Raw genomic sequence first — 24,989 nt, 5'->3', positions numbered from 1 at the left:
CTCAAACGCATGCCCCTACAAGTACTCTCCAGCAGAAGATCAGAAGATGCAATCAGATGCCCGAAATTCCACCTGGAGTGAACCTGCAAGACCATTTGGTCTTATATTTTTTGAGATTGCACAAAATTGTGGAAAAAATTTAATTCAGTTTTAGTTGGGAAACCAATTTTCATTTTTTTTAGAAAGAAAGGTGTTCCAAATTAACATTGGGTTTGAGAGTTTATCACAATTCTATGCAATTTATCCTAAGACAAAATGGTCTTACCGGCTAAGACCAGGTGGAATTTTGGACCTCTGGACCATGAATTCTGGATGATAATCCCTTCTTTCACTATCTCAATGGCACACAATCAGAAAAAGAACTGTAAGCTAAGTTTAGAGCATCAATTGATGCGCCGCTTGAGATTAGTTAACTCAACCCACACAAGGATTCAAATCTGTGACCCTCCGATCTGTACGGTTTATTTTTTCGCTGGATGGTATGAATCTATTTCCTTATCTTAGGAAATATGCTGCTCTATAAGATTTGTACCTTCCCAGCCTGCTTAGATTTCCAGATGTAAAGTGTCTGTGCATAGTCAGCTTTTACTGACTGTCCACGTTCCTTCAGCTGGTTATACTCCATGTCCAGTGCCTTCAGCTGCTGTTCAAGGTTGGACTGGTCTGGAAAACCGTGAAGCTTGCATATTGCCGTGATCTCATCATTTCTGCTACTAGTTTTTGCTGCATCATCAAACGATGATGCGTCATCTTCTTCCTGAGGACAGATTGAGGTGATTTCTATGTTAAAACATACTGTAAAATAAAGATGGGTTTGAGTAAGTTAGAATTGATAACAGTCATAACACTTTACAATACTTTATAATATCCTGTGAAGCGATTTGAGACATCTTCGTGACGTGAAAGTTGTTATATGTAAGGATTATTATTTACTGCTTCCTTTTGGAGAAAGGAACAACACTGCATGGAATTTACAGGCTTTTCTATAACATTCAATGGAGCAAAGCAATAGATTCTCTTACTTCTGGAAATCCAACATTTTAACTTAGCTTAAAATGGAAACAATTGCACAGTATTACTGTTCCAAGGTTCAGTTGTCGCTGAACTTGCAGGGCATAAGTGACAAGTCCTCTAAGTGAAATACCTGTATCCCGCTTAAGTCCACATTACCCACCTGAGTATTACTTTTCTGAATTCCATACATCTCAGTTGCGTAGTAATGCTCCTCCAGCACTAGGCCCAGTTTGAAATGTAGCTCGGGATCATTTGGTGTCAATTTTATAGCCAATGCATAGCCCACTGCTGTCTGATGCAAGGCATCTAGAGGAGATTCTCCTTCTGCAAACCGAGTCCTAGGTCCTGCATTAGGGAATATTCATATCTGGTCAGAAAGCCTGCTGGTAGATTGTGGATTTTAAATGGCAAAGGAAAGTGAAAGAAAAACGATGTTTAAAAGCAAAATCCAAAAAATGGCCTCATCGGTGAACTGGAGTGCAGAGTTATGTTTACCTGTCATGCAATTGTTAACATAGATAGGAATACAGTCACTCATCCCAAATTCAACAATTATAACTGCCTGTTTTAATTGAGCTCCCTTATTGGGCCAAGACTTTCTCTAATGATGGAATCACCTCCCCTGTTCAAATAATACTTTAAAACAGTCAAAAGGTTATTCAGAATTCAGAAATGGACACCAACAGCAACCTTGCCTTTTTGAATTATACTGTCAATATTGCTTTAATAATAATACTTGCATTTGTTCTAGACGTCTCAAAGCACTTCACGGAATATACTGGAAAGCGAATTGACTGTATATTTTGTGGGCAAAACGCTGCAGCCAATTGAGCACAACAGAGTCCCACAAACAGTGGTGGATTGAGTGACCAAATTATTATTATTAGTTGGATGAAATTAACTTTATAACACTAGGAAATGTTCAGTGGTCTATCTGATACAAGCAAAGCATTATTAGCTGTTTCTACAGCAATCATTTACATTTTTTCCAAGAATATTTCAATTTGGCAAATATTTACACCGAGAATCTCAAAAATGCCACATTAAGGTGTATTGGTCTTTAAAAGATCAATGTGATATATGTGATAAACGTTTATTTGAAACAAAACGTGCCTGCTGTCGAAAGCCGTTGCTGGTAAATATTCAGTTGTTCGATAGCGTAGCTGCAGAGTTTCTCGACACTACTCTCATTCACCTCTTCATGAAGCTTCTTCTCCCAGTCACGTTCCTGGAGCAAAAATACTCAACAATGCAGCATGTGCAACCAACAACAGCTTTGAAACAAATCCAAGTCCACAAACTTCTCATGCACTGAATAACAACTATAAAAAATTACATTTGTATAGCACCTTTCATGTCGGGAGGACATCCCTGGATAATCAAGGATTTGGACCTGATCTGGGGGTTGGGGTCAAGAGGAGTTAAGCGTAGGGAGGGTAGGGAGTTAGGGATAGGAAGGTGACTGAAGCGCAGTTGAAAAGACGAGTCTTAAAGGAAGCAAGGGAGGGGGCAAGGTGAATGGACTGTGGGATGGAGTTCCAAAGGGTGGGGGTAGAAAGGCTGAAGGCCTAATTACCGATGGTTGGGCGGGCTGGGTGGGGGACATGGAGCAGGTGGAGGGAGTGGACAGGAATAACCGGTTGAATTGTTGACAGACCATAATGCAAATGGTCACTATATCATCACAAACTTCATTCATAGCATTTTTATGTAGGATTTACATAGTAATTACATATTGAGGGCATATTAAGTGGTCTGAGTCATCGTCCGGGATGAAGAGTGCTATATAAATGTAAGTTGTTGTTATTAAATACAATATAATAATAATAATAGTCCTTGTATTTGATATAGCGCTTTTCACGTCTTCTAGACGTCTCAAAGCGCTTCACAGAATATATTGTAAAGTGATATCCTTACACACCACATAATGTTGGGTTCACCCATAAGAGAACAAGCATATTCAACCAAAATATTCAAGTGTGCCCCAACACATTTTCTGTGGTATTGTAGGTACAAACAGAAACTAAGCCAAAAAAGGTAAAAGTTTTGAAAGATAAATATAAAAATCAGGTCAAATTACTAGGGACTGGCTGAAGGGACTATTCTTTCAGCTTCTTCTTTCAGCATTTAAATATAGTCCAAATTGATGGAACAAAGGACAAAGTAACAAGAGTTTGGGTGGTTTCAAGCCCGTACCTAGTGAGTTTGGTATTGTTGGGCAGAATACAAGGATTAGCTAGCACCTGGTTGTGCTCCGAGACTCTACCTCATGTGAAAGGCACTATTTAATTGCAAGTTGTTGTTACACAGGTTGACCAAAAAGTCATGATATTTATCCTATTATCTAAAAAAAAATCATCATTTCTTTAAGACTTATAATACATTGTAATGTATCACAACTTTTTGGTCACCCTATAGTTGTTGTAGTCGTGGTTCACTTGCGTCAGCTAGATTAAACAAACTTACATACAATTGAGCACTCTGACTGAATATGTAAAATGACCCTTGTGCGTTTTTGGATGAAACCAAAGCAACCAGTGTGTGAGACTTGCGTATCACTAAGGAGGTTTGGATCAGAAAGACTTCTTTATTTTTTTCATCCTTACAGAATACCTACCCAACCATCTTCCCATTGCCACTATCAAACCATTTCTTAAGAGTCCAGAGTCCTTGCCTCAACCGCTCTTCCGGGTGATTCTACGTAAACAAATACTTCCTGGTGTCTGCTTTAAAAGTGGCCTTCACAGCACATCTTGCAATTCACTTTAGATCTACCTATTGGAGTTTGTTTAGAAGCCTGACTATCATGTTTGTGGGTGTGGATACAGGGCACTTTGAAATCTAATGTAATGTGTCAGGTTAGACTGGACCTAAACATTACCACCTTTGGGAGGATTTCATTCAATGGAGATAATGTGGGTAAAGTAGAATTCGATTTGAGTTTTTTTAAAATATTGTAGTGAATGTATAGTCATAAATTTGACTCAAAAGCATAGCAAAACAAGGATATCATGGATATCACCAAAACGTAATTCTGAATCACCCATTAATTTTAACAAATATATTTATAGTGAGGCAATTTATATTTTATGTCTCTTTATTTAGACTGTTCTGCAGTAGAAGTAATTGCTGTTTTGGAAATTGGTAGTAGAAAAGAGCCTTGCGGGCTTGTGTTTTACCTTCAGAGTGTGATTGAGCTGATATTTTACTTTGTTTGAGATGCCAAATTCTGCTTGATACCATACAGCCTCTGTCACAACCTGTAAGAAATCAAAGTTAAAGGTTATAAAAGGTTTATTCTGGATATTAAAGACTACAGGAACTTGTGAGCTAGCATGAAAATCTTGAGTTGAAATGTTTGTGTGGAATTAAACTGCGTAACAAAGACGTCATTTTATCTCTGTTCACGTACAGAGAATACTGCTGTGCATTTTCCAGTGATCCAAAAAAAAAGTTTTGGGGGCTAATCAAGATAAGGGAGATTAGTGTAATAGGAAATGAAACACGTAACAGTATGAAAAATATCAGCGTTGAATAATCTGGGTCGGGGGAGCATATTTAAATGCAGGGTAAAGTTCGCCATTCTTTTCTCCAACAATTTCTGAGCACAAGCCCCCACTGCACCAAGGTTACATTACTTATCATACTTTTCTGAGGCCTGTCTGAGTGAGAATGACAATTCAGTTCCTATTTAAGAGCATTTTTGTGCTTTGAACCCACTAGCATTTGTATCGAGAAGGCCAAAACTAAATTAATTAGGTCTCCTCCGCCAGAGGAGATTTTCAAACTGAATTGGATTTAAACCCTGACCCAGAGGTGAAAGTCCTATGTCCAATTCACTGCACAGCCAGGTTTCCACAAATATATATCAGCAACTTATTTTGACAAAACTATGACGTGTCTGGTGAATATGGCACAAGTTTGTTGCCGCATTAATCTGCCTGGGCAGCTTCTTCCATCTGACCCCCATCTCGATTAAACTGTGTTCATTTGATGTAAAAGACATTATATTCTGCGGTATGAGATTTAGATTCTGGTCAATCTCCTCTTTCAGATTAAAGGTTCTAAATAAGAAAAACAAATTTAATTTGTTTTACTGGTTGCTAGTACACCAGATGCCTAATTTAAAATATCCCTGGAAATCACACTAAAGTAGCTTTGCAGATTTGATAGTCTAAATGTTGGAGCCAAAACTGAAGCAAAATTTTCTCTGAGCAATTCTAGGCCACAAAGCTGAAAAGTAGCTTGGATGCACATAATGGTTGAATGGCCCAGCCCCAATCTGTGCTGAAAGCTTCTATGTAAACTTCTATTCATCGCTCACTATATCAAAAAAGTGTGAGGCAGCTAACAATAAATAAGGCTACCAGGATGCTCGGCTACACTGCAAAATCAGCTAAGTGCAGATCCATAGATGTCATATTCAGTGCTCCAGTCAGACTGCACCTAGAAGCCTGTATAAATGTCTGGTTAAAAGAGGTTGAAATAAGACCTCTTTAGCAAATTTTTAAATTTTAGAAGTGAAAGCAACATGAGGCTATTCCTTCAAACAACTGACCTTAGAATCCAGTTCTGCTGGTGGTTGGTTTTTACACTCCTTTGCATGGGATCCGAGTTCTGACAGTTTCACCACACTGGTACATCCTTAATAAGCAGGAGTAAAATGATGACTACAGAGCCTAACTGGAGACCTTTAAAACTTCTTAATATCTATGATGGCGGCAGCTTTGTTGTTCCCAAAATAAGCTACATTGGACTACAGTAGTACTTTACACCAAACAACAGTAAGAGTACAATTGTTTTGTATCTAATTCTGATTCACAGTTGGCCTTCACTCACATATCGAGCTCCTGGTCTTAGCTGTGACATCTATCATGGGGAAGCAAAGAGCAGAGACAGAATAGTGCATCCTCTCAGAAAGAGAAAGAACCAACATTCAAGTCATCTTGTACATGTCCTAGTGACCAGTTGCAGAACAGTACTGGAGCAGTACTGCTGGTTTGCAGGGCATTGATATACAGCAAAGGAAAGCCCAGGAGCTCAACTCAGATTCACAGTTGCCTTTCACTCACATATCAAGTTCCTGATCTGAGCCATGGCATATATGCAGGATTTATTTTATTTTTGGTAGCTGTGTTTCAATTATTGTTAACATCAAATGTAAGCAGCAGTATTACAAGTCTATCGGGCAATCTGACAGCTATAACTATATACAGTGGAACCATAACTATTCACCTCCTGATTATTGCTTGCCTCTTCAACTTGTCTCCCCGACTAAGCTGTCACTATATAGTATAGAGAGTACTTGAGCGGAGAGTCGATTTCTCTCCGTTTAGTGTTATTGTCATTATATGATTATTTTTTAAGGAAATTGAACCATCTGACTTCTTTTAGCTCCCTTGAGGAACATCATCATCCAGAACTTGTGGAATGGATCCTCTTGAATTTCCACATCAGGCCTGAACATATTATAGGGTGAAAAATGTATTACTTGAAGTGGTAATGTGTTCTCCAGCATTTTCAAGCCATGAAAGTCTGCTATTCAGTCACATTAATGGAAATCTCTTTAAAAGGGCAGAACACCAAGGTTGGTAATTTTACTGACAAGCAGAAATACGCGCTTCAGAAATTAAACAAAAACATTCACTGTGGTAATTCAGCTTTGGCTCAGAGATCCATACCAGCACCTGAGCTCATAATTTTGGCCAACATTGTATAAAGGATAAAAGGAGAGCCACTTTGTTCAAGGTGCTGTACGTTAGATAAAACGTTGAAGCAAAGTCCTGTCTGTATGCAAATGAGATGAATGTTAGTTTCCAAGACACTATATCTAAATTAACCCAAAATATATTAATTGTTCATTTCTTCCATTGCTGAAGGTATGAGTGTACAGTAGTTGCAGATTGGTTCCTTTGTGAGTTGGTCAGCTCAGTGCTTTGGTAACATTTATCCATTATTATCCACAGTATTGTAAGTGTTAATATTTGTGGTCTAAAACAGCAGTTACTTAGAAATCAGATACTGGCAAAACTGCTGAGGGACTTAATACAAAGAAATTTGTGTTCTTGAAGGAACTGAAATCAAGTAATGGCTACCTGGTCTCATTTATTATTGTTTTATACAGAAAAACAAATTGAGCTACTTTCCATTCAGACGAGAACATAAACTGTTCCATTCAGACTGTTCAACATAAACATGTGTTTAAGGCTTGAAAAGAAAATCTCAGTCACTGATATGACTTTGGCCTGGAATACATTTCAACCAAGCTTGATATGCAAGTGACTTTTTTTTCAGTTCCTCAGCAGCAGTAGATTTGGGCAATGGATCTTGATTTTGATTAATGGAAAATGTAATTTAGGTACTCTACTGTCACCTGAGGTGCAAGATAATAGTTTTATTTTCTTTATTGCAATACCCATGGCACCATTCTGATGATATATCAGACAGCTTTAAACTAGATTTCCTCAGCTACATCATTTTACCCAGATGTTTGAGCAATTAAAATATGATGCTGTAGCCCTTTCGTTTAAAGTTGGCTGTAAGTGTAGAAAGCAGCTTGCTCACTCTCAAAGCTAATCTTTTTTTAATTACCTTTCACCTTTATTAAACAATCCTTAGCACAAGGGCTTCCGCTAAGAGCCTAGAAGACAGACAGTTTGTCAAGATAGCGGCAGAAACACTGCTGAAACAGGTGAGGGAATATTTATGGAATAATCCACCAATCATTGCTGATTGCCACTTTGTCTCATCTCATGGGCTAGACACAGAAAGTAGTTTACTAAGGAGAATTCAACAAAGCCCTACATTTCACAAAGCAGTGATGGACACACAAGTGGATAAGTATTATACCTTCTGATAACTTTACTCGACTTAACAATAACAAGCTATAACAAGAGCCCAGGAATAAGGAAATACAATAGAAAGAGAAAAGCAATACCATGAGAAACAACTTTCCACTAAGGTATATTAGTTCCCTTTTAGTGTGGTTTAATTCCTACTACAAACACAACTTTTTCGTCACGTTTCCTGGTTTTGATTACTGTTTGAGTGTAAATAAATTATTTAATGTAAGAGTGGGTTGTAGAAGAAAAGTATGTAAAGAATTGCTCGTAAATGTAATGCCATGAAGACATACCATCGTCAGCAGTGAGAAACATTAAATAACCACAAAGGAAGCTGACTAGGCAGCGCACCAATCACAAAGTTGCAAAGGAGTTACAATCACTTCATGAGTTGAGAAATTCAATAATAACTCACCGCTGGCCCTCAAATAAGTCTTATTTTCATAACAATTGAGGTAACAAATACCTCAATTGTTATATGGGCAATGCATCAGCTAATCTGCAGCAGCAACGTCCCACAAACAACACTGAGATACAAGATCAATTAATTGGAGTCATGAATTGGGCTAAGGGAGGAATTTTTGTCCAGGGCATTGGGAAAATGTACTGCCTTTCTTCGAAATAGTGCCATGGGTATCTTTACTGACCACCTAAACAGGCAAACAGAAACTTGATTTAACATCTCCTTTGAATGACAGGTCGTTCAATAATGCAACAATCCCAAAATTCTGCTCTGGGATCATCTTTGACACATTCAATCCATATTGCTTAAACCTCTGTAAAATAAAAAATGCCTGATATAGGAACTTGTGATGGTACCTCGATATTTGAAGCAGCAGTAAACAAAGGCAGCTGATATTTTTTTGTCCAATTCGTACTCTGACACTCTCCAATTCTCACCAAGGGGACTTTCATCAAAAGGATCAGTCTTTGACTTGCTGGTCAGGAGGTTGAGGCACATTGATGACACTGTATGCTTAGGGTCACTATATAGCGAGGAACAGTATTGTTAAAATCAGTTTACAAAAACTATTAAATGATAATAATCCTTGCAGTTGATGTAGCACTTTATCATGGTGTTGAAACATCTCAAAGCGCTTCACAGATTATATAGTAAAGTGGATTAACTGTGTATTTTATGGGCGAAATGCGACAGCCAATTGCGCACAGCAGTGTTCCTCAAACAGTCGTGAATTGAGTGACCCAATTATTATTTTTTTTGGGGGGGAGCAATTATTGCCCATGGAAAGTAATCTGCCAATCAACTTACCAACCAGGTTCCTATTTACTCCTAGGTAAACAGAAGCATATGGATTAAGGAAACATGCCTAAGGTTTTGTCCCGCCCGGGAATCAAACCCGGGTCCTCTCGCTTGTGAGACCAGCATGCTAACCACCATGGTATGGAACTCCAAAAGTACATTAACAAATTCTATGAGGTAACTGGCATACACAAAAACAATACTGTTAACTAACTGGTGGAGTTGATTAGACCCTGATCCATATCTCTGTGGCCTAGATATAGCTGATCCAAATAGAACCAGAGATATCCAGCTTAGCTAGACATGAGAACCATTGTAACAGTATCAATGGTACAGAAGAGCTTAATATACTGGTCAAACAGTACACTAGCTAATCCCATTACATGAAAACCTCCACAAAAAGCTAGGTTTTATGCCACTTTCTTTACCTGTATCACACATTCTGCAATTTGTTTCTATAATACACATCTGACTCATCAAAACTAGGGCCAGATTATTTTGTTTTGCACGTCCGTGCCAACATTTGCATGCATCTAAGTAAGTTATAAAAGTTCTATTTGGTATATAAGAAAGCAAAACTTTGCACCTGTAAAATTACTTAACTTTAATTAATTCTCAGCATATCTTGAATTGGCATGCTTGAGGTTACCAAGATGTAATGCCTTTACATAGTTCAGTTCAGCAAAAAGGCCATTTCCGTTCTCAGAGTTCAAGGATAGTGAAATCCTTGGCACATAGTTTACATATCATTTAATTCCAAGGATTGTTTCCACCTACACGGATTAATTGGGGCAAATGGTCTGTTTCCATAAGGCATCACTCTATGTAATTCTATGAAGGGCATATGGTGAAACAGATAATACCTACTTACTTTTCATGTTTTGGAGAAGATAAGGGTTGGACTCTCGATGAATAATATTAACATAAAAATTAAACTAATCACAATCCTAAAAAATGACAATTTGTTGCTAAACACAAAAGGAATCTCTTCTAAGACATGTGAAAAAAAATTAGAAACCAATCTGATGTACCCTCAGAATAACTGATGTTAAAGTAATATTTATACCATATGTAATGACATCACCGCCATTCACTTTTTATCATATTTCACACTGCTGTCTTTGAAAGTGAAAACAGATGGCACTTACTTTATATATCAATTTAGTTCCAACTTTAAATAACTCACCTAACATAGTGTGTAAAAAAATGCATTCAGCAGCTATGGGGCATGAACTATATTCAACTTGTCCCTCCCACTGTAACTCATTTATAACTTTATCCATTCATTTAGGGAATATAAATTGAATCCCATGAAAAGCCTTGGCTCTTGCCAACCTGCACCTAATACTTTTCGGGATTAGGTAAGCAGGATGAGTTCCTCCAGAGAGAGTGCGCATTCCACTCCAACAATCTATCTCTGGAATTTCCATGTGTAGGTGGGATTCAGGGAAATCTCAGTTTAGTTTGGATATTCCTTAAGCATGGTGCTGGGTGTTCTCATGTGTCAGACATCCGGCTGACCCCCAAAAAAAATCCTACGTCACCTCAGTCTGCACTGCTTTATACTACTCTTAATGGCACAAACACAAGCCTTACAAAATCATTCTAATGAAGGGTGGAGAACGGGATGGGTTATTCATGCAAGAGAAGGGGTTGGGGTTCGCATGGGGTATAAACTCGGCACAAACTAATTGGGGCAAATGCTGTTTCCACGATATATGCATGTAACTCTATGCAGGGCATATTGTCTTATGTTGTGCACAGATACCTACCTACGCTACATGTTTTGGATAAGGGTTGGACTCTTGAACGTCTTTCAATGACAGCCTAAGAAGAATTTTATTTTATCCTATAGCTTTCATTGTGACATGAATGGTAAAAACAGAATGATCTGCTTTGTAGCAGTCAGAAAAACGTCAGCTTGTGAATTACAAATCCACTCACCCTTGGCCTTAGGTTAATCAATTCAGTATTATTGAACAAGGTATTCTGCAGTAGCAGCTGTCTTCGATTGGCATATTTATGTAGGACGATAGTACCAGGGTTGGAAACTGCCATTATAAAGGTGAGGGAGTGTTTTGGCATTTATAGAGATTGCTTGAATGACAAAAACACCAAATTAATGATGATCTGCAATGGGGAAAGTGGCTCATGATGTAACCTGCATTTTCTGCAGAATCCTATGTCTGTTACTCCAGCTTACGAAATCTGAGCTCCAGGACAATCTGGGTTAGAGCTGAAATCTTGTGAGTCAGAGTGATGTACAGTGGGGTTCACTGCAGGAAACACAGCTTATGTTCCCAGGTGCTTTATCCAGCAACTATTTAGTAATTTCCCCCCCCGTTCGAGCACCTTTATTCAATCCCAGTGTCTTTATGTTCATTTCTTACAGTGCCCTCTTCAGAGAACTCATACTGGCGTAACAATAAAGCACTGACTGTTTCCCTCCATCCCAAAAATGTTCCAAGTTCAAATCCTAGTTCTTGCCATGCTGGATAAATCTCACCAGTTTTCAGGCAAACCACTAGATGGTGCCCTGGTTGCAGCAACCAAGAATTCTGTCTCTGGCAGGATACATTGACAGAGTAATCCTGGCAGACCAATTACTAAGTAATATATGGTGGCCTAGATCATCTTGCCCTTCCAATAACGAAGGAGCCAGGAATGAGGAACCTAAAAGGGGAAGAAATAAGTGGAGAAAAATGCAGTATGTCAATAATGTACTCTTTAAAAAGACCAGAAAATGGTCTTACCTTCCTCGGATGGAGACTGGCTGATAGAAAGCTGTGAGGGTGACTGGACACTCGTACTCGAAGTCATCTTGAAGGTCTATGAAATTGATTGACCATGGTAGTTGCACGCGGGTGATTATGATCAGGTAAACCTGTTCAAGAAGGTTATGGGATCATTGGTTTAGCAAAGCGACCTGCTCCTAGACTTCTGCTAATGCCACACAAAGCTACACAGGAGATGCCCATATGTGGCCTTCATTGAAGCCACACATATCCACACATATCTCCTGTGGAGCTTTGTGCCTAGCTCCCCCACCCCAGCTTCCTCAAGGTCAAGATCAAGGCTGAAGTCAGGAATACAGAAGTACAGAGAATCCACATGCAAAATAATTCCCAACACTTAGTGGCATTGCCTACTGATTGTCAACACTTAGTGGCATTGCCACATTGTCATTCCCCTTTGTAACTTGTTTGAAATAAAACTTTAAAAAATACAATCTCCCTCTTAACCGCCACACACCATTCCATAGTCAAGAGAATAGGCAACAACCCACTCCAAAATCTGCTGGCTGAATTCTGCAACTGACCACTAGATGGCCGTGTTGGATTCTCATCTGATTGGGATATCCCTCAAGATCCTTGCTGATTATCTCCATCCCCCAGGCTACCGTGTAACGAAATAGGAAAAATATTGGGTTAAACTTGAGGTATAGCTTAAAATAGCACCAGCGTTAAATAACTCCATTTTAATTATCACTGCAATAAGCCATGTTTAGTGTGAACATTCTCAGGTTCACACTCTATCTGTACTGTAGTTCAGTGGTTAGAGGACTCACCTCGCAAGCGAGAGAGACCTTGGTTTGATTCCCGGCAGGGCGAAAGCTTAGTCAAGTGTCCTTACTCCACATGTCTCTGTTTACCTATCGGTAAGTTGGAACCCGGTTGTTAGTTGATTGGCGGATCGCTTTTCTGGGGGTAATAATTCCTTCAAAAAACCAATAATTTGGTCTCTCAATCCATGACTGTTGGCAGGACACTGCTGTGCAAAATTGGCTGCCGCAATTCACCCACAAAATATACAGTCAATTCACTTTACAGTATATTCTGTGAAGCATTTTGGGACGTCTCAAAGACTTGATTAAGGTGTTATATCAAATGCAAGGATTATTATGATTCCTATAAGACACTAGGTGGCAGAATCTCAACCCAATCCTTCTTCCCTCCCCTCAGTGGAAGCACTAAGTTTCAAACTTAATGAGGTGAACCTCAACCTCGAAGACGAAATAACATTTTCTGGGCCAGGAAGGGCACTAATTTTGCTTCTCACCTAAAGATCCAGGCAGGAAAACAATACTTAAAATATAAAATAAATATTCCTCACTCTCCAAAATAGGATACCAACTTCACTTGGTTGGTACCATGGGAAAAACACTCAAATACTGTCTCCAGGATTTAAAAAAACATGCTTTGCTGCTCCTGATTTTCAAGATGATGTTTTATTTAAAAAAAGGAAGAAATTAGTGTGTGAGAAGCAGGGGTTTTAAGCGACTGTTTCTTCCTTTTCACATCAAAATTTTCATGAAATGCTGCACTTTTTGCTCTAAGGTTTTGCCAGTCTTTCTTCAGAGAACTGGAGAATGGAATGGGCACTGAAACACTGGCCCTTAGAGTATTGGGATGTGAATACAAGCCAAGTATTTCTCCATAGAGAAGCACAAGATAGAAATCAAAAGACAACAACAAAATTACATTTGTATAGAGCTTTTCAGGTCGGGAAGATGTCCCAAGTAGCTGGACAATCAGTGTTTCAAACCCGAGCTGGGGATCTGGATTGGGGAGGATGGAGGGTAGGGGGGGAAGGAGAGTGATCGAAGGCACAGTCGAAGAGGAGTGTCTTGAGATGGGTCTTGAAGGGGGCAAGGGAGGGAGCAAGGCGGAGAGACTGTGTGATGGAGTTCCAGAGAGTGGGGGCAGAGTGGCAGAAGGCCCGCCCGCCTATGGCAGGGGACGTGAAGCAGGCCTGAGCCTGCTGAGTGGAAAGAGCGGGAAGGTTGGTAGGGGGTTTGGAGGTCGCAGAAGTAGAGGGGAGCAAGGTCATGGAGGGCTTTGAAGGCGAGGACCAGGATCCTGAACTGTATCCTGTGTGGTGGTGATAGGATCATGGAGCCTGGTGCAGGAAAGAACACGGGCTGCAGAGTTCTGGATGATCTGCATCCCAGGACCTGAGGAAGCTGACAAGCAGAGAGTTTGCATAATCAGGCTTGGATGTTATGAACGAGTGTAGAAATGATAGTTGAGGGTTAAACAAGATGCCAAGTTCTGGACTGGCTTAGTAAGTGTGCTTCAAAGGGTGCATCCTTGGACCAAGGAGTGTGCTTCCTTGGATGGTGATCCTGTCAATGCCTAAGGTGAGGAGGCGCTGACGGGAGCCAATCAGGAGAGCCTCGTCTTGTTGATGTTCAACTGAAGTAAGTTAGTTCTCATCCAGGACTTGGTGTCTGACAGACAGTGGTCAGGACAGCAGTGGTCCTGGAATCGAATGTGGAGGCAGAGAGATAGAGTTGGGTGTCATCTGTGTATATGTGGAAGTTGACCCCGTGTCTGCGGATGATGTCACCAAGAGGGAGCATATAGATATTAAAGAGGAGCGGACCAAGGACAGACACCTAAGGAACGCCGCACGAGACAGGGCGGGGTGTAGAGGAGAAACCGTTTGCAGAGATGAAGTGGAAACGGTATGAGAGGTAGGATCGGAACCAGTCAAGGGCAGAACCATGATGGTTGAGGTGAGAGGAGAGGTGGTGGAGGAGGATAGAGTGGTCAACTGTATCAAAGGCAGTGGAGAGGTCAAGGACGAGGAGGCAGAGGGAGTCATTTTGACCATAGCTGTTTCTGTGCTGTGGGCGGCATGGAAACCTGATTGGAGGGGTTCATGAAGACAGTGGTGGGAGAGGAAGTAGTGAAGCAACGACTCATTCCAGGACCTTGGAAAGGAAAGGGAGGTTGGAGATGGGGCAGTAGTTTGAGAGCAGGGATGGGTCCAGAGGATGTTTTAAGAATAGGAGTGATGATGGTTGTTTTTAAACGGGTGGAAACGTTGCCAGTGGAACAACTTTGAGACAATGTTGTCTCCAGGCTACTCTTGCGCTCGTCATATCAGCAGGTTTCAGAGCAGTTTGGGCAAATACCTTGATACGGATCATTTCACCACTCTTTCTTGGCTGATGATGTTGAATGGAGTAGGGAGTTCAAGGCGTAAGTGAAAAAATTATTTAAATATACTAGTCTCACTCAAAAAAAATATCTCAAATGCATACAGAATAAATTTACTTTGTGCTGATGATATCTCATGAGGGATACCCTTTCTGAAGTATGTTTTTCTCTTTACACCAGATCTAGGGAGTCTCTGCAGTGCTGGTGCAGGAGCGAAGTAAGCACAGCACATGCTAAATGAATTATACAGTATGCCAAACATGCATCCGTCATGCACCCAACACATTACTGTGGAATTTTGCAGTCAGACCCAAGACATCTTACACATTCAAATAAAGGGGTAGAAAATGTGATGTCTCATATCAGATTTGATAATTTCTGAGAGCGTTATTGAATCGATTTCAAAACAACTAGGAAGGAGGGAAGGAGGAGCATCTGCAGTGTGTGATATAATAATTATCATAAGGTACTTTATTCTCAGTTGTTATTTATTCAGTACTGAACAAATGGCTTAGAGCTCAACACAACTCCAACTTCTGAAGCATGGTTTCTCCCTCCAGCCCAGTATTGACACCATGTTTGTTTTAACAAATCAAGAGTTTGTATTTATTCTGGCCACTGGAATTTTTTATTTTAGTTGTGTCATGTTAAAATTATTTTTAGCCACATTATATGGAGGAGGATGAAATCTACTCTCTTTCTGTGGCCCCAATTTATGATTTGTAGATTGCTGGACAACCACTTATATGCTTGGATATATGTTATATGTTAATTCTCACAAGGTTGAGAAAGTTTAATTTCCCTATCTTGTCACATTGCATATATAGAATTTCGCCTGGTGGAATTTCCATCTCTTCCTACCGACTAGCTAGCTGCGGATGAATTTCCCCCTCCTCCACCCGAACTACCTTAGCACAATTGGATGTGAAGATCAGCAGCTGCCATTCTTGATGCAGCATTTCAATGCAGCTTTGTAGGATCTCAGCATACAGAACTCAGTATTCTGTAAAGTGGTGGTCGAATAATAATACAATGATCCTTGTGCTTGATAATCCTTATTACGTTGTTCAGATGTCTCAAAGCGCTTCAGAAAATATCCTGTAAAGTGAATTGACTGCGTATTTTGTGGGCGAAACGCAGCAATCAATTGCGCACAGCAGTGTCCCACAAAGAGTCGTAGATTGAGTGGCCAAACTTACTTTTTTTTTGCTGGCTCTGGGAACAGAAACCTCAAACTCTAGGTAAGAATCTAAGATTCTGGCACTTAATATCTCGTAACCAGCTTCAGGAAAAATTTCTTCAATCTGGGCCATGAGCGGATGGCCATTAGCTCATCACATACATAATGGTCATCACACCCACGGGCAATCTTTAGGGTGGATGTGAAGATTTCAGAAGCTGCCATTTTTATGGATGAAATTATAGATGGAATAATGCGTTTTCCTAACAGATTTAATAACATTTGATAATTATTGAACGTTATGAAATATCATATCACTTTTCATCCCAAAAAGATTTTTTCTGCATAACAACTCTGGTCACTAATGAAAACACTAATGAAATCAGTTCATCTACTCAAATTGGTCAACATTAAAATCAGATAGATGAGTTAAATTGGAAATATCTGTATATACAGTATTTAAAATTTACTTAGGGGGTGCTTGGTAGTTCATTTTGAAATAATACTACTTGCATTTGATGCAGGGCATTATCACATCAGAATGATGTCTCAAAGCACTTCACGCTTTACTCTATTTCACTTTACTGTGAAATAGTGACTGTGTATTTGTAGGCAGACCCGGAAGCACAATTGCGCACAGCAATGTCCCTCAACAGCCATGTTATGAATGACCAATTTTATTTGAGGGAATGTTGGTCAGGATCGGGAAAACTCCCTTCTCTTGGGAATCTCTGGTTGTATTGAAGGAGCAAGTATTTTAGCAACAATAAAATGGAGTTTCATTTTCTACAGGGCATTACAGAGAAAATTACATGATCTTTATATATCAGAGGGCAAGGAGTGTTAGTTAACAAAAATATAAAATGTTATCTTGTAGTTCATTGTGATTTAACTGTGTAAAGGAAATGCTACATAGAAACATATTTGATCCTAAACTTCAGTATAGCATTATAAAGAAAAACATTCTGAACCAGCCTTAATTTAAACCTGCTGCCCTGGATGGAAAGGGTTTGAAACTTACAGAAATTGTAAATTATCTGCATGAACAAAAGTCACTCAGTGTGTTTTCCAGACCACAAAATCCAATCGTTCTTAGTTTCTGTTTTAGTTGAGATTCATATTATTTAAACATTATATTGGCTCAGCAAACCCTAAGATACAGAATAAGAAGCCACCAAGTATCTCCCTATAAAATCAAATGTTTGCAACCCCCACCAACTCCGCAAATGAGGTTTACTGCAATAGATCACAAAGCGAGAAACATGGTAGACATTTTGCACTCAGCAAAAACCTACAAATAGCTATGAGGTGAATTTGTACGATTGTTGGCCTTTTTAAATAGTGCCTTGGGATCCTTAATGTCCTCCTGAAAAACAGGCAGACAGGACCTCAGTTTAATACCTCATCTGAAGGATGGCACTTCTGACAATGCAGCACTAAATTGAAGTCAGCCTATATTATGGCCTCAAATCCCAAAATGGGATTACAAGCCCTCAACCTTCTGACCTCGAGGTGAGAGTGCTACCAACTAAAGCATGCTGAAGGCAGCTGAGACCAAATTGATCAGCAAGGTTCAAAATTCTGGAATTCCCGAATATATTCCGTTCTTTAATTATCACCAGGGATAATTAAGGAATGCTTCATCGACTGAAACTGCCATAATTACAGCTTTGGGACTCCATGTTCCCTTGACTTGGGAATAATGGTTTCTCCCTTGGGTTTGTCAGTCAATTGGGACACCTTTTATTTTAATTTTTATCGAGTGATGAGATTTTGATTCCCAGGCGCTTGAATGGTCTTTAAATTATTTTTAGACCAGATTCTGAAAAAGAAGTATGAAATAGCTTTCTGTAGCTGGCTCGATTATAAAGACTCCCCCCGGCAAACTAATGCTGCTATGTTGGTCAATAAGGCTATTTTGATCAGAGTTTTGTCGACGGGGGGGGGGGGGGGGACTGGGGAGGCGACTGCAGGCACCTTTAATTTAAATTAATTTAGTATAAATTAAATAATAAATAATTACTTTGAAACATATCTGCAGCATAAAGAAATAATATGTCTTCCTTTCTTTAAAATTTATTATCTTATGAAGTCATTCACAACATTGTTAGGGATGTCGTAGTGGTTCCAGCTCATTACTGCAGTTGATGGCAACTACGTACACACACCTGAAACCTTTTAGGTGACTACATTTATTGCATTGTACCTGTGAGTTTACGCCATCTAATGAGGTAACTTTCACCTTCACTTTTGTATCTCCTGCAGATAGGGAAACTGGCTGATTAACTTCCTTCTCATTAACAGTCACTTTCATTTTACGGTGCGGAACGGATGGATGTACAATTACAGAGACCATATGGAATGGAGCTGTACCTAAAATATGAAACAGATTATTTTTAGTATGCAAAATGAACTTGCTACTGCATTGAAAAATAGTTATATCGGGGAGTGGGGATTATTCTGCTTTGTTCAGTAAAAATAGCAAATTTACTGAGGGGCACTGAGCGAATTTGCTCCTGAGGCCTATAAGCAACTGAAAATTAAATGTTATATTCTAAATAACACTAAATGGTAGATCTAAGATTTAAATAAAGTTGTTGATTGTGACAAATTTGCTAAACTTAGTGAACAAAAAGCAGCTCACATTGACCAATTAGTCACATTTGTTTGAAGGAGCAAGATGCCCCTCCTCCATTTCAAAACTGCTTGAAGCATACAGCATATATAAACCTTCACACAGGGTAGCATCTCGGAGCGCTTGACAGTGGTGGATCTTGATGTTGAGCCTGGGAGAGAGGGATGCCGACCACAGGCACAGTGATTTGAAATTGGGCAAAGAGGGGCAAGGCAGAGGGATTCAGCAAAGAGATCCAGAGCTGAAGTTACAGCCAAATGCACAAATTAAAAATTGGAGAAATCTGATGGACTTAAGGTCTTCCCAGCCTCTTTAGTTATTTGGCTCAATAATAAAATATTTTCGCTGTGTCTTTTATCAGCTCCCTCTCCCCCAGAATACGACCTCCACTGTTACAGAGTAAAAGCAAGATTGGCACAATCCAAGGGCAGTTGAGCATCCACTCTGCAAATAAACACAATTCTTGAGGAATCAGGACTCATCTTTAAGGATGTAAACAATCATGGATGCAGAATACCATACCATTCTTCTGAAATATCCAGGAAGATTGCAGCAATAATAATAACAATTCTTACATTTGATATAATGCCTTATCACGTTGATGAGATGTCTCAAAGCACTTCACAGAATATACTGTCAAGTGCTATGTAAATGAAAGTTGTTGTTGTTATTGTTGAATTGACTGTATATATTGTGGGTGAAAGCAAGGTCTTTTTGTTGGTTTCACTCCAGGTGCTTTTTAAGTTGCACGAGGCAAGTACAATCCTTAAAATTGCTGAATGCCCCAGTGATATCGAGGCTTGATGGGCCAAATGGCCATTTCGTATTCCATGCTTTAAGTTTCTATGTTGAATACTTACTATGAGGACCATGTGCCATCTGCATTACATCCATAAATAATCCAAAATTATTTTCCGGGGTAATAATTCCTTAAAAAAAATAATAAATTGGTCACTCAATCCACGACCGTTTGTGGGTCACTACTTGCGTAATTGGCTGCCATGTTTCGTCCACAAAATACACAGTCAATTCACTTGACAGTATATTATGTGAAGTGCTTTGAGACGTCTCAAAACGTGATAAGGCCCTATATCAAAGGCAAGGATTATTACTATTATAATTATTATTATTATTATTATAGTATTGGACCTTTTGGAGTAAAATTGGGGTTAGGAACTGCAAGGACAATGAAATTGCTCTCAGTTCACCTTGACGATAACATTTGGTGATCCTTGTTTGCCTCACAGCTTTAAAGGCTCAAAACAACAGTGAGGGAAGGATCATCTGGAAGGTTTAAACTGGTGCAACAAGCACAATCTCTAAATGATAATAATAATCCTTGCATTTGACGTAGTGCCTTATCGTGTCATCGTGTCATCCTGTAGCTCAGTGGTTAGAGCGCTCGCTTTGCAAGCGAGAGACCTGAGTTCAATTCCAGGCAGAGGGCGAAACTTTGGGCAAGTTTCCTTACTCCACACAGAGCCTAATAATAATCCCTCCAAAACAAAACAATAATAAATTGGTCATTTTCAATCTACATTTTCATTTTCAGTTTGTGTGACATTGCTGTGCGCAATTGGCTGCCGCGTTCGCCCACAAATATACAGTCAATTCACTTTACAGTGTATTCTGTGAAGCGCTTTGGAACGTCCTCCCGACGTGAAAAGCGCTATATCAAATGTAAGGATTATTATTATTATTATTATCGAGACATCTGAAAAGATGTCCTGGAGGAGCTACTCTTTTGAAAACAATTCCCTGTAGATAAGATATATCTGCAGGTAAATGCAAAGAGAAATGCATTTTTTTAAGCTGGCTTACATGTTACATATTACATTGGTGCCAAGGGAATTTGTGCGGGGAGCACTTACCCTGGAATGAGTGTGCAAATGCTGGGAAGGGGGCTAAATGTATCTTCTTAATGCACTGTACAATTCCCTGAAGCTACTGGTTGATCTCCCTGGAATTCCTACTTGGAAGCTTTGGAGTATAGGAGAGGTGAAACACTGCTGTTGCCACTTCTATCCGCTAAATGCAGGTAACAACAATGCAAATTGAGATATCGCTTCAGTTTGTCACATATAATTCTCATATCGGTTTTAGGGTTCTTTGGCCAAAAAGTTCAGACTTTCCACCCTTTTTTTAAATGTAAAATTAAAATTTCCTATAAAGTAGTAGACATAACTTTAAAAACAGTAACATTCTTTGTTCCCGCCAGATACACCTTATCTACAGGGGATTATTTTCAAAAGGGTTGCTCCTCGAGGATATCTTTTGAGATGTCATGACAACATGATAAGGCACTATATAAAATGCAAGGATTATTATTATCTACAGATCTCTCATGTTGCACTAGTGAAACCTTCCAGATGCCCTTTTCTTCACTGTTGTTTTGAGAATCTAAAGCTGTGGGAGGAAAAAAATGATTGTCCAACCAACGTTATACTCAGGCTGAACTAAGGGTAATGTGGCATTTCCTGGTCCTTGCAGTTCCTAACCCCAACATTGAGATGCAGCGCAAATAGCATACGGTCCGCAGATCAAGTATTCAATATTAAAACTTAAAGTTCGGAATAAGAAATTACCATTTGGTCCATCAAGTATTATTATCAATCCTGGTCCTTCCACAGACTTGCAAAACCTACGCTTTCATGGACCGCACACACACATTCGCTATCTCCTTTGGGAAAGAATAAATACTCCCAGAACCTCAAAGGTAATCAAGTAAAAGCTCCAGAATATTCATGCATCCGCACTATTCAATCTGACTAGTCAATTTGTCATTAATTGCACAAGTTTAACATTCTTTAAAAATCCCTAATGCCTGGACTGCACTTTCATTACATATTAAGGATGGTTCTGAAAACCTATCCCTGCAGTATATGTCTTACTATTATTGGCAATGTGCCGTTATATGCTGTTCTATGTTTTATGTAGTGCTGAATTTTAGTGAGACAAACCCTGAGGAATTTCTTTTAAATAACAGTTCCTACAATCTTCTCCTCCTACGTAGCTGTCCTGCAAGATTTTTGATTATCACAGTGAACTGTACGGGCTATTTTATTGCAGTTGAGTCATAATTCTGTGATGTGTGTGAAATGAAATGGCATGATTCATTGCACTCTCTATTTATGAAGGTTTTCCCCCAGGATTAGGAGGTCGATGAAGCATTTTATAGATGGCAGGTACTAAAACAATTACATATAAATTATTTTTTAGACATATGCCAAAATGCTCCCTGGTGACTTAAATGGGAAAAAATGCCCAGTGTAAAAATACATGACCTGAGTAGAATGACTTAAGTTTGGTTTCCGGTCAGTGTTGTTTGTGTTAGCTGATCTCAGCTATGGTGGCAGGAGGGCTAAAAATGATGTTACCTGGGCCACAGAAGGAAAAGAAGATTAGTCCTACCACTAATCATTTTTGAATAACTCCTGCTGGAAATTATGTATGTTTGTATTCAGTGACGATAGGATTGGACTCAGCTGTGATAGCCCCCACTGTTAAAGAGCCCAACGATATTCAGTTTCTGGGCTCAAAGATGAAGAATGGCATCTTAAATTAGGCTCTAGAGATGTGGAACTTGACACAACAGTACAAGTTAGCATCTTCGGGAAGGAAGGAAAGAAACTTTAAGGGAGTTTGAATGCTAGATGTTGTAATCAGATTCCTCTGAATCTAAAACATTGAAGGGTAAAACAGTGAGTTGTTTTAGAGCACAGGTTTTACATCGAACGTAACAAATCTGTTTCCATTCGATAAATATCGTCAGGTTCAGTAATCCTCCTCCTCATATACCTACTTTGAGATCCACTGTTTGTATGCTATTTTACCAACATTGTAGTAGCATCTTGAAACTTTTTGGCACAAATGTAGTCTGACATGCTCTTGTAAAATGCTGATCTCTGCATTGGGCCAAATTTCAGCGAAGTTATTCACTCTGCACCACGATACCGTGACACCGAAAAATGATCATCTGATCATGGATCAGCATTTCAACGTAAGCAGAAGGGATACTGACTGAAATAAATCTTTACCCTCGCCTGCTGCCCTCAAACACTGCGGAATCAATGCACACACACGTACAAATACAAACCTTTCAAGATGAACTTTACGATGTTTAAAAAAGGCACAAAACTGACCAAATTCGACCTGGGCAAGTCAGGTGCTGTGGGTGGGGCAGGGGAAGCGATTACTGATCATAGCGATAATTATCGAATGGGAACAAATCTGAGACATTTCATAACTATAATAATAATAATCCTTGCCTTTCATACAGTGCCTTATCACAGAATATATTATGAAGTGAATTGATTGTGACCGAAACACAGCAGCCAATTGCGCACAACAGTGTTCCACAAACTGTTGCGGATTGAGTGGCCAAATTATTATTTTTTTAAAAAATTCATCTGATGTGATAATTATCACTACAAAGCGCTCTTTAAGCGCTCTGGGACTCTACCCTGCGTGAGGGTTGCTGTTGTACGAGACTTGATGAAATACCCCATTATGTGGAACTCTGGTATTACTAAGATTATTTGATACAGTTGACAGCTATATACAGCTGTCCTGCTCATTTTCGTTTCATGGGATGAGGAAGTTACATACAGAAGTCACACAGAAAAAAAAGACCCAGTGGCCCATCAAGTCTGCTCCCGGGAGAATGCACCTACTCTACGCAGAATATTCAACTAAAATTGCAGTGTTAATGATTATTGTAATCTTCCTGAGCATTTCTATTTTTGCAGTTCTAGTATTTACATTATCCCGCAGAGGCAACGTACTGCTGTAAGCATTCATGAATAGGAAGTAGTACATACATGTGAATTCATACACATCTGAAGCAAACTCTGGATCAAGTTGGAGGTTGTCAGATAATTTCAGTTTAGTTAGCGATGCGACGTGTGGAGCAAGTCTGATAACGTCAAGCGTATATTTCTTCAAAGTTCCATCTTCTGCAGCAACCTCAATTTGAATTTTAGTTCTATCGTCTTTGAGGAAAACCGTTTTGGAACCCTCTGCACCCTACAAAAAAAACAGGTCCACTGGGAATTAGTCATATAATAATAATAATAATAATCTTTGCATTTGATATGGCGCTTTTCATGTCTTCTAGACGTCTCAAAGCGCTTCACAGAATATGCTGTACATTTGTGGGCGAAACTGCGCACCGCAGTGTCCTTCAAACAGTCTTGGATTGAAAATGACCAATTTATTATTGTTTTTGTTGTTTTGGAGGGATTATTATTAGGCGTGTGCAGTAAGGAAACTTGCCCAAGGTTTCGCTCGGCCTGGAACTGAACCCAGGTGTCTCACTTGCAAGGCGAGTGTTCTAATCACTGAGCTACAGGACTCCATCTAAAGATACACCGCACGGAAAAAAAGCCATTTGGCCCAACTGGTCCATGACAGTGATTATAATAATACAGTAATAATAATCCTTATATTTGGTATAACGCGCTTCAAGTCAGGAGGGTGTCCCAAACCATCACAGGATATACTCTGTGTTCTGTGGGTGAACATGGTGGACAATTTGTGCACAGCCACAAACACACATGAAATGAATGGCCAATTTTATCTGGGGGGTTGTTGGCTAGGATGCCGGGAGAAACTCTGCTCTTTTCAAACGTTGCCATGAAATCTTTAAAGTTCACCTGAATGGACAGATGGGCCACAGAATTTCAAGTCCCGACGTGAGGCTTGAACACACAAGCTTCAAACTCAGAGATCACAGTGCTGTTAGGCTGACACACAATATTCTCCACACGAGTCCTCCATTCCTCACACCTATACCCCTCAAATCCCTTCTCCCTCTTGTGTGCATCAAGTTTTCTCTTAAATACATTAATGCCATTTGCTTCAACCACAGGATTTAAATCAAATTACAGTTTAAATTATAAATATCACAGAATATATTATGAAGTGAATTGATTGTGACCGAAACACAGCAGCCAATTGCGCACAACAGTGTTCCACAAACTGTTGTGGATTGAGTGGCCAAATTATTACTACTGAGTATAGGTGTGTCTTCGACAACAACAACAACAAAATTACATTTATAGAGCGTCTTTCACGTCGGGAGGACGTCCCAAAGTGCTGAACAGTCAGATGT

At 39.5% G+C, this 24,989-nt stretch overlaps 1 protein-coding gene across 2 annotated transcripts in view; it reads right to left on the bottom strand.

Annotated features, from left to right (window-relative positions):
* Positions 1-24,989, bottom strand: part of LOC103177898 — a 45,855-nt gene that overhangs the window by 18,828 nt on the left and 2,038 nt on the right. For both annotated transcript variants that reach the window (XM_007892271.2, XM_007892272.2), the window contains exons 2-10: positions 23,698-23,902; positions 18,449-18,615; positions 11,871-12,001; positions 8,676-8,842; positions 5,573-5,658; positions 4,194-4,274; positions 2,128-2,242; positions 1,175-1,359; positions 533-757 (exon numbers count right to left, since the gene is read on the bottom strand). In XM_007892271.2, the coding sequence (XP_007890462.1) occupies positions 533-757; positions 1,175-1,359; positions 2,128-2,242; positions 4,194-4,274; positions 5,573-5,658; positions 8,676-8,842; positions 11,871-12,001; positions 18,449-18,615; positions 23,698-23,902 (1,362 nt within the window). The remainder of the gene's footprint in view (positions 1-532; positions 758-1,174; positions 1,360-2,127; positions 2,243-4,193; positions 4,275-5,572; positions 5,659-8,675; positions 8,843-11,870; positions 12,002-18,448; positions 18,616-23,697; positions 23,903-24,989) is intronic.

The sequence above is a fragment of the Callorhinchus milii genome, unplaced genomic scaffold (assembly GCF_018977255.1).
Source record: "Callorhinchus milii isolate IMCB2004 unplaced genomic scaffold, IMCB_Cmil_1.0 Scaffold3, whole genome shotgun sequence".
In the NCBI taxonomy this organism is placed as follows: Eukaryota; Metazoa; Chordata; class Chondrichthyes; order Chimaeriformes; family Callorhinchidae; genus Callorhinchus; species Callorhinchus milii.
This window is presented reverse-complemented; position numbering and strand designations above follow the sequence as displayed.